The following is a 10,587-nucleotide window of genomic DNA, read 5'->3' on the forward strand; positions in this document are numbered from 1 at the left end:
CGGGCAGCTCGGGCCTGGCCCAGGCGGTCAGCCGGGGCCTGGGGCCCCGCCCGCTCTCGGGGGCCGGCCTGGGCGACATCTGCCGGGCCGCCGGTGCCCTGGGGGGGGCCCTCTCCGAGTTCCTGGGCCTGTGCCGGGCCTGCGAGGCCCGGGACCCCTCCTCCTCCTCCTCCTCCTCCGGCCTGGGGCCTCGCCTGAGGGCCCTGGAGGAGGCCCGAGGCCTGCTGGTCCAGCTGGGCCCCAGGCTCGGGCACCGGGGGTCCGGGGGCCTCGACGAGGACCTCCGCTGCCTGGCCGCCGTCGCCGAGCGGGTGGCCGCCCAGGCGGAGGCCTCGTCCTGCCTCCTCCTCCCCCCCCACCTCCTCCAGCCCCCTCGCCCCGGGCAGGCCCAGGGCCCCCTCCTCTTCCCCTCACCCTCCCCCTCCCCCTCCACTTCCGCCGGGGAGGCCCCCTGCACCTCCCGCCGGCCTTTGCCCCCCCTGCCCCAGTCCCCCGCCGCCGGCAAGGCCGCCATCCAGACCAGGCCCCTCCCGCCCACCCCGGCCTACGCCCCCGAGGCCCAGCCTGCCGACGGCGCCAACGTCTATGAGGGGGTCGGGCCTTCGGGCCAGGAGTGCGACTACGTCCGCTTGCAGGTGGGTAGGTGGGTGGGGGGTGTCTCGGGGCAGGTTCCGGGGGGCGGGGGAGGGAAGGCAGAGGGTCCGCGTTGGCGGGGGTGCGCGGGGCGAGGTCAAAGGGCGCGGGCGAGAGAGAGAGAGAGAGACAGAGGGCCGAGACGTCGCGGGGTGTAATCGGGAGAGGCGGGAGAGAGCGCAAGAGGTGGGGAATGCATGGTCCGGGAGCGGGATTGTGCGGAGCGGGTTGGGGTGGGGGGTGGGGTGCTCTGTCAGTGAACGCAGGAAGTAGGCCGGGGGTCCAGCGAGCGACCCAGGAAGACAAGCGGCGCCTTAGCCTTGAACTCCTGGGGGGGTCGGAGAACAAGAGTAGAGAAGTCTATCTTTATACCCCCCACCCACTGGTCGAGGGGGTGGGTGGGACACAGACTCAGGACGAGGGGGGCCGGGCGTTTTGAACGGAGACGAGGAGAAGTGTCTTCGCTCGGAGGGCCCGTGAACCTTGAACTGTGAACCTTCGCCGATGTGGTGGTGGTGGGTGGGTGGATGGGGGAAACAACAATTTACACCGCGGGTGAAGAGAGTGCCGGCTGCTCGGCGAGCGGACTCCGAACGGTGGAGGAGGCGTCGCCCTGGAGGTAGGTACAACTGACAGTCAACCGCCAAGGCGTCGTTGGAAATTTAAACCAGGCCGCTTGACCCCCATCAGTCGACGGCATTGAGCCTGAGGAACGTACCAGCGAACGGCTGTCACGTTTGTGGCTGAGACGGGCGCAATGCTCGTACGTGTACTCCCTGCCTTCAGAGAGCGGGGGCCCCGTGCATCAATATATGTAGCTCCCGGCACACGCCAATGCGGGCCCTGCAATGGGTTGTCAGCGTAATACTGAGGATTATTTCGCAGGATGCTGTCCGATCGCGGACTCGCCACAAATTTCGGCCAGGCAAACAAACTAAGTGACAGCCGTTCGCTGGCTCCTTCCCCCGGGCGACGCCCCGACCAAGCAGGTGGGGGATTGAGCTGCCCACTTCAAATTTCGCACCAAACTTGGCAGTTAACCATCAGGCACCATCGCGGGTGCATCCTTCCCCGGCAATCGGAGCCCGCTCGGCCAGCCTCAATCGGCGCTCTCTTCGCACGGAGTGTAAATTGTTGTTTGATTCCCACGCCAAGGTGGCGTCGGACGGGGTGTCTCGGCCCACCGCGCGGGCTTTTCCACCCACCCACCCCCTCCTCTCACGTCTTTGCCTCCCTCCCTCCCTCCACAGGGGAAGCAGGACGTCGACGGCTGCCGGGGGGAGAGGTCGAGTGCTGGGGAGACGACTGAGTCGGTGGGTCAGCTCGAGAGGAAGCAGGTGAGTTCGGGAAAGGTGGCTGGGGTGGGGGGGGCGGTGGGGGGAGCCTGAGGCCTAGCTCTGTGCAGCCTCCAGCCGGCCTGCTGGGGGGGGGAGCCTGAGGCCTAGCTCTGTGCAGCCTCCAGCCGGCCTGGGGGGGAGGGGAGCCTGAGGCCTAGCTCTGTGCAGCCTCCAGCCGGCCTGGGGGGGGCGGTGGGGAGCCTGAGGCCTAGCTCTGTGCAGCCTCCAGCCGGCCTGGGGGGGGCGGTGGGGAGCCTGAGGCCTAGCTCTGTGCAGCCTTCAGCCGGCCTGGCGGGGGAGACTAAGGCCTAGCTCTGTGCAGCCTCCAGCCGGCCTGGGGGGGGCGGTGGGGAGCCTGAGGCCTAGCTCTGTGCAGCCTTCAGCCGGCCTGGGGGGGGAGCCTGAGGCCTAGCTCTGTGCAGCCTTCAGCCGGCCTGGGGGGGGCGGTGGGGAGCCTGAGGCCTAGCTCTGTGCAGCCTTCAGCCGGCCTGGGGGGGGAGCCTGAGGCCTAGCTCTGTGCAGCCTCCAGCCGGCCTGGGGGGGGCGGTGGGGAGCCTGAGGCCTAGCTCTGTGCAGCCTTCAGCCGGCCTGGGGGGGGAGCCTGAGGCCTAGCTCTGTGCAGCCTCAGCCGGCCTGGGGGGGCGGTGGGGAGCCTGAGGCCTAGCTCTGTGCAGCCGCAGCCGGCCTGGGGTGGGGGCGGAGCCTGAGGCCTAGCTCTGTACAGCCTCAGCTGGCCTGAAATCGCTTACACGCCACACGGATTGGCGGCCTTGTTTCTCTTACACAGTCACGGGGATGTGGGCCTCGCTTGGCCGGGCCCAGCGTCTGTCACCCGTTCCCCTAATTGCCCCCTTGAGAAGGTGGTGGGTGAGCTGCCTTCTTGGACTGCTGCAGTCCCCTAGGGTGTAGGTACACCCACAGCGCTGTTAGGGAGGGAGTTCCAGGATTTTGTCCCCTGTGTGGTGTAGGTACACCCACGGCGCTGTTAGGGAGGGAGTTCCAGGATTTTGTCCCCTGTGTGGTGTAGGTACACCCACGGTGCTGTTAGGGAGGGAGTTCCAGGATTTTGTCCCCTGTGGTGTAGGTACACCCACGGCGCTGTTAGGGAGGGAGTTCCAGGATTTTGACCCAGCGACAGTGAAGGAACGGCCGATATATTTCCAAGTCGGGATGGTGAGTGGCTCGGAGGGGGGACCTTCCAGGTGGTGGGTGTTCCCCATGTGTCTGCTGCCCTTGTCCTTCTAGATGGTAGCGGTCGTGGGTTTGGAAGGTGCTGTCGAAGGAGCCTTGGCGGGTTGCTGCAGTGCATCTTGTAGATGGTACACACGCTGCTGCTACTGTGCGTCGGTGGGTGGAGGGAGTGAATGTTTGTGCATGGGGTGCCGATCAAGCGGGGGCTGCTTTGTCCTGGACGGTGTCGAGCTTCTCGAGTGTTGTGGGAGCTGCGCTCATCCAGGCAAAGTGGGGAGTATCCCATCACACTCCTGACTTGTGCTTTGTAGATAGTGGACGGGCTTTGGGGGAAGTCAGGAGGTGAGTTACTCACCACAGGATTCCCAGCCTCTGACCTGCTCTTGTAGCCACAGTATTTATATGGCTGGTCCCCAGTTCAGTTTCTGGTCAATGGTAACCCCCAGGATGTTGATAGTGGGGGAGGATTCAGCGATGGTAATGCCATTGAACGTCAAGGTGAGATAGAAACGTAAAATTACAAAGAGAATATTGATCCAACACTGGTTCAGCCTTAGCTAGAGTGTTGTACCCAGAATCACTGAATCACACAGTGCAGAAGAGGCCCTTCAGCCCATCGAGTCTGCACCCGACACCTGACCCACCTACCTACAAGCCCAGAGAACCATGGATGACCAGAGATATTCAGGTTACGATGAGAAGGAAAAGAGAGGCTTTTAGCAGGTTACAAGGGATGCAAATCTCTGGAGGCATTAGCCGAGTACAGAGTGGAGCTTAAGAAAGCAATTAGGAGAGCAGAGAGGGGATATGAGAAAGCTCTGGCTAGTAAAAGTAGGGAAAATCCCAAGATATTCTATAAGGAAATCAATGGGAAGAGGATAACCAGGGAAAGAGTAGGGCCCATAAGGGACCAAGGGGACAATCTATGGGTGGAGCCAGAGGACATCGCTAGAGTGTTGAATGAATGCTTCACATCCGTTTTCACCCAAGAGAATGAGGATGAAGGTTTCGAACTCGGGGAGAGAGACTGCGAGGTTCTTAAGCAATTTGAGATAGGGAGTGACAAGGTATTGGAGATGTTGGCAGGCTTAAAAGTGGACAAATCTCCAGGTCCGGTTGATTTGTGTCCCAGACTGCTGAGGGAGGCAAGGGAGGAGATCGCAGGGGCTCTGACCCGAATTTTTAATTCCTCTCTGGCCACGGGGGAGGTGCCAGAGGACCGGAGAACAGCTAATGTGGTTCTGCTATTTAAGAAGGGTTGTAGAGATAAGCCAGGGAACTACAGGCCAGTGAGTCTCACGTCAGTGGTAGGGAAACTATTGGAGAGAGTTCTGAAGGAAAGAACCTGTCTCCACTTGGAGAGGCAAGGTTTGATCAGGGATAGTCAGCATGGCTTTGTCAGAGGGAGGTCATGCCTAACAAATTTGATTGAATTTTTTGAGGAGGTGACCAGGTGTGTAGATGAGGGTAATGTTAAGGGTTAAGTCTCACTCTCTCTCTGTGTGTCAATGTCTCTGTCTCTCTCTGTCTCACTCTCTCTCTCTCTCTCTGTCTGTCTTCCTCTCTCTGCCTCACTGTCTCCCTCTCTCTGCCTGTCACTCTCTCTCTGTCTCTCTCTGTGTCTCTGTCTCACTCTCTCCCTGTCTCACTCTCTGTGTCTCTCTCTCCCTCTCTCTCTCTGTCACTCTCTCTCTCTCTGTGTCTCTCTCTCTCAGTCTCTCTGTTTTTCTGTCCCTCCCTCTCTGTCTCTTTCTCTCTGTCTCTCTTTCTCTCGCTCTGTCTCTCTCTCTCTTCCTCTCTCTGTCCCTCTCTCTCTCTCTCTGTCCCTCTCTCTCTCTCTCTGTCTCTCTCTCTCTCTCTCTCTCTGTCTCTCTCTGTCTCTCTCTCTCTGTCCCTCTCTCTCTCTCTCTCTGTCTCTCTCTCTGTCTCTCTTTGTCTCTGTCTCTCTGTCTCTCTCTCTCTCTCTGTCCCTCTCTCTCTCTCTCTGTCCCTCTCTCTCTCTCTCTGTCTCTCTCTCTCTCTCTCTGTCTCTCTCTGTCTCTCTCTCTCTGTCCCTCTCTCTCTCTCTCTCTGTCTCTCTCTCTGTCTCTCTTTGTCTCTGTCTCTCTGTCTCTCTCTCTCTCTCTGTCCCTCTCTCTCTCTCTCTGTCCCTCTCTCTCTCTCTCTCTGTCTCTCTCTCTGTCTCTCTCTCTGTCTCTCTCTCTGTCTCTCTCTCTCTCTCTGTCTCACAAATCCTGAACTAACCCTCTCTCTTTCCTCTCTCCTCCCTGACCGCAACCCCACCCCCACCACAACCTCTCCCCCCAGCAGTCCGGAGCTGACCAGGACCCTGCGAGGGACCCGCTCGCCGCCACCGACCGGCGCCTGGTGGCCTTCTATTCCCAGCAGTGCAGCGCCCACCTGAGCACACTGCTGGGGGCCATCGACGGCCTCTTCGCCTGCCTGCGGGGGGGAGGGGGAGGGGCCCAGCCCCCCCGCGTCTTTGTGGGCCACGGCCGCCACGTCATCGTCAGCGCCCACAAACTGGTCTTCATCGGGGACGCCCTGTCTCGCCAGGCCCGGGTGGCCGAGGTGAGGTCCCGGGTGGGCCGCTCGGGGGCCCTGCTGTGCCAGGCCCTCAAGAGGACAGTCCACGCCACCAAGGCCGCGGCCCTGCGCTACCCGGAGCTGGACGCCGTCCAGGACATGGTGGACCAGGTGGCCGAGCTGTCCCATCATGCCCTGCGCTTCACGCAGCTCCTCGCCGACTTGACCCCTTCAGCGACCCCTTGACCCCCCCCGGGGGAGGGTCAATGCGGGACCGGAGGCGAAAACCCTTGACCTTCCCCCTCGCCCACCCCCAACGTCCCCCTTCCCCCCTCAACGGACATGTTCCCTCGGACCTGGAACCCAACCCAACCCAATCCAACCCAACCCAACCCAACCCAACTCAACCCAACTCAACCCAACCCAAAACCAACCCAACCCAACTCAACTCAACCCAACTCAACCCAACCCAACCCAACCCAAAACCAACCCAACCCAATCCAACTCAACCCAACTCAACCCAAAACCAACCCAACCCAACCCAACCCAACTCAACTCAACCCAACTCAACCCAACCCAACTCAACCCAACCCAGCCCAACTCAACTCAACCCAACCCAACCCAAACCAACCCAACTCAACCCACCCCAACCCAACCCAAACCAACTCAACCCAACCCAACCTAACCCAACTCAACCCAACACAACACAACCCAACCCACGCTCCACCCCCACCCTTACCCGATTCAGCCTTCCCAACCCCCGACTCGGACCCTCTTCCCACTGCCTCCCTCGCCCGGGCTCCCCTCCCCCTCCGCCAAGTTCCCAAATCCCCACAGGGATGACCCTCGTCCAGCGGCAGCCCCCCCACCACCCCCCTCGATATTCTCCTTTAATCCCCCACCACCCCCCCACCCCCCCGCCACCCACCGATCCCAGATCGTTCGTCCCCGATCCCCGGTCCGTGGATTCCCCCAGCCCTGCCCCCACCACCCCAGGGACCAAATCTGACGGTGGGTCCCTCACCCAAAAGGAGAGGAGGGGGTGGGGGGAGAAAGGAATAAAGGCCCCGCCCATCCCTGCCCGATCGCCGACGCAGCCCTGACCCCGATCGCCGGGGGTTCGCCGGAAGGGTTCAAACCCGCTCCCCCTGGGAGGCGATGAGGGAGGGTCTGGCGAGGGGGCGGGGGAGGGTGGGGTTTGAGGTGGGCGGACGGGTCAACACTCCCGGTGTGACGGGCAAGGCCAGGCGAGGAGGCTCAGAGTCACGACCCACCCCACCACCCCACCTCCAATCAGGGCGGACACGCGGCCAAGCGCGAGCGAGCAGGTGGACAGATGAACGGACGGACAAACGAACCAACCAACCAACCAATGAACCAACCAATGAACCAACCAATGAATGAATGAACCAACCAACGAACCAACCAACCAACCAACGAACCAACCAACCAACCAACCGGCGAACCAATGAACCAACCAATGAACCAACCAACCAACCAACCGACGAACCAATGAACCAACCAACCAATGAATGAATGAACCAACCAACCAACGAACCAACCAACCAACCAATGAACCAACCAACCAACCAACCAATGAACCAACCAACCAACCAACCAATGAACCAACCAACCAACCAACCAACCAATGAACCAACCAACCAACCAACCAACCAACCAACCAATGAACCAACCAACCAACCAACCAACCAACCAACCAACCAATGAACATACCAACCAACCAACCAATGACTGAGGAGAGAGAGAGAGAGAGAGAGAAAGTGCCAGTTAGAAATAAAGAGACTCTTGTACACCGAACCGAACCTCTTGTCTTTCCTTCCGCCTCCCTTCCCCAGCTCAGGTTCCGCGAACAGCCAGGGATAAAATCCCGGAATACCCCCCACCACCCGCACCCCTCCTCCCCCGCTGATTCCTCTGGGCAGGGGGAGGTGGAGAGGCCCGGGTTTGCTGGGACGAAGGGGACCAGCGCCATCCAAAAAGGGTCCCGAAGACGATGGGGGGGGACTTCTGTCCGGACCTCACGGATCGGAAAAGGCTGGGATTGTTCCCTCCCCGCCACCCAGCCCCACCCCCGGAGCAGAGAGAGAGAGAGAGAGAGAGCGGCGGCTGGTGCGATTTCGATTGGGGTCAGCCACGACCTTGGCGATGGGTGGGATAGGCTCGAGGGACAGACTCCCAGATCGTGACGTTCAAGCGGGTGGTTCAATCACCAGGTGCTCCCCGTTGAACGTAAGCCAGGGGCTTGGGAGGAGGATCGGGGGCCATTCAGCCCCTCGAGCCTACTCCGCCCTTCACACCGATCGCCCGCCTCGATTCCCACTTCCCCCATGTCCCTCGATGTCATCCGTCTCCAGGAATCTGCCCACCTCCGTCTCGAACCTCCTCACTGAGACCAAACTCCCAAGGCTCCCAGACTCACCGCCCGGAGTTTTATTCATTCACGGGGATGTGGGGGTCCCTTGGCCGGGCCCAGCGTTTATCACCCATCCCTAATTGCCCCCCTTGAGAAGGTGGTGGGTGAGCCGCCTTCTTGAACCGCTGCAGTCCCCTAGGGTGTAGGTACACCCACAGCACTGTTAGGGAGGGAGTTCCAGGATTTTGTCCCCTGTGTGGTGTAGGTACACCCATGGCGCTGTTAGGATGGGAGTTCCAGGATTTTGTCCCCTGTGTGGTGTAGGTACACCCACAGCGCTGTTAGGGAGGGAGTTCCAGGATTTTGTCCCCTGTGTGGTGTAGGTACACCCACAGCGCTGTTAGGGAGGGAGTTCCAGGATTTTGTCCCCTGTGTGGTGTAGGTACACCCACGGCGCTGTTAGGGAGGGAGTCCCAGGATTTTGTCCCCTGTGTGGTGTAGGTACACCCACGGCGCTGTTAGGGAGGGAGTCCCAGGATATTTGACCCGGGCGACGGTGAAGGAACGGCCGATGTATTCCCAATTTTCCAGGGGAAGAAAGTCCTCCTTTCCGACCACACCCCCACCACCACCCTTATCCCGAGACTGTGTCTCCCCCTCTCCCTCTCCACCCTCCCCCGACCCCGGCCAACTGAGGGGGGGAAATACCCTTCCCGCATCCAACCTGTCGATGGCCTGTGAGGGTTTCGATGGGGAGGGGTCGCCTCTTGGTTCTCCGAAACTCTAGCCAGGACAGGCCCGGCCTTCTCCCCAGCCACCCTTCCCCTCCGACCTCTCCTCGTACGACAGTCCCCCGCGTCGGGAGTCTTGTTCCCGTTCTAACCTCCCTGCCCCCCAAACCCCTAACCTCCCATCCTTCGTCTCCCTCGCTGTCTTCATCCAGCTCTCCCCGATATCTCTCCTCGTTGTGGGGTAGGGGGGGGGAGGGCGAATAGCCCTCTGGTTGTCCAGGGCGCGCGGAGGAGAAGGCGACGGCGCCGAGGGTACTGTTGCCGGACGGGTCACGCCCCGGGGACCCCAGTTCCAACTGTGTCACGGTTGACGGGTGGGGGCTACGATCGAAACTCGATTGAAAAAACACGAGCTCGGGGTTAAAAGTCTAAAACGACGACCGCGAAACCTTCGCCCATCGTCGTTTTAAAAAAAAAACCCATCTGGTTCGCCTTTACGTACGGGAGGAAGGAAAAGAGACGCGTCGAACTTTTCCGTCTTGCACTCATCAGGCCGCTTCGCGAGAGGAAAGGGGGGGGGAAAAAAAAAACAACGATTTATACCACACGTGAGGAGAGCGCCGTTGTGGTTGGCCGGCGGGCTCTGATGGGTAGCGGCGTTGCCGTGGGGAATGAACCTGTTGATCCCGCCTCCCCCCACCGCCCCACTCTGGTCACGGTTTTATAAAGTCTGATTCGCTGGCCAAAATGGCCGATCCTTTACCCTCCGCGATTGTGACCGGCGCTAAAAGGGACACAACGAACCCGTTAGCGCCTCATAAAACCGGTCTCGTCGAAAGGAGATTCAAATCTTATCCATAAAGCACGAAGGCGTAGTAATTACAGTTCCTGAATACCCGAACTCGCGCATATCTACACGTACGCGCAACAGGCCTCAAAAAATACGATACAATAAAACAAACACGGAGGCGTTCTGCCCGGCGGTTGATGGGAAAAGGACGGGCGGCCGGAGTCCTGGACGTGGCGTCCGGGTTCTACGACCGGGTTGCGGCTGGCGCCGAGCTGCGGAGCCATCGCCGCTTCCCTCGAAGGCTTTTCGGGCGGGTTGGAGGAAAACTCGCGGGCGCTCTATTCCGGCGTGTCGAGCGACTCTAGCGGGGGGGGGTAGGGGGTGGGAGGTGGGTAGGAGGGGGGGGTGCAGTTTCCACTTGCGGGCTGGCTTGGGAGACCACGGGGAGGCCTCCGTCCTCTTTTCTCAAGCGGCTGGTCCTTCGCCCCCCCCACCATCGAAGCGGAACCGAAAACCGCCTAGTAAATTTTTCCGAGGAGTGTTTTTTTTTTCTTTTCCCAGCCCCCGTAAAACCGCCTCGTGACCCCCTCCCCCCCCCCGCCCCCCGGCTCCCTTCGAACGGCTGAGTCACCTTTCCCGGTAAAAATGCCGTCTCCTCCGGGAACGGCGGCAATTTGGCGTCAACCCTTTAAAGGAGCAGCGTCTTTTGGGGAACACGAATTCTTCCCCGTTTATCGCCATCCGTTCTTACCCGCTTATTTTTATTCACCTTCGTTTTTATGCATTGTTTTATCCACCCCCCCACCCCCCCGGTCTTTTTCGATCTTTTCTCCTACTACCAACCCCCACCCACCTACACCAACGCCCCCCCCCCACCCCCAACTGGGGTTGTCCGTCGCTGGTTCCCATTGCTCTTTCACAGAGTGCTTACCCCCTCGTCCCGCTCTGCTTTCCCGGCCTCGACGCCGCCATTAGCACCTCCTCTAGCCGGCGCCGCTATCCTGA

The 10,587-nt window shown here is 60.6% G+C and overlaps 1 protein-coding gene across 1 annotated transcript; it reads left to right on the top strand.

Annotated features, from left to right (window-relative positions):
• Nucleotides 1-554: 554 nt before the first annotated feature.
• Nucleotides 555-7,498, top strand: LOC144678477 (embryonal Fyn-associated substrate-like; the record flags this gene model as incomplete). The annotated part of the gene is made up of 3 exons (XM_078538245.1): nucleotides 555-635; nucleotides 1,884-1,970; nucleotides 5,469-7,498. Coding segments are annotated over 3 exons (633 nt in total), but the record flags the coding sequence as incomplete, so codon positions are not given.
• Between the last annotated feature and the right edge of the window lie 3,089 nt (nucleotides 7,499-10,587).

The sequence above is a fragment of the Cetorhinus maximus genome, unplaced genomic scaffold (assembly GCF_964194155.1).
Source record: "Cetorhinus maximus unplaced genomic scaffold, sCetMax3.hap1.1 HAP1_SCAFFOLD_4364, whole genome shotgun sequence".
Lineage (NCBI taxonomy): Eukaryota > Metazoa > Chordata > Chondrichthyes > Lamniformes > Cetorhinidae > Cetorhinus > Cetorhinus maximus.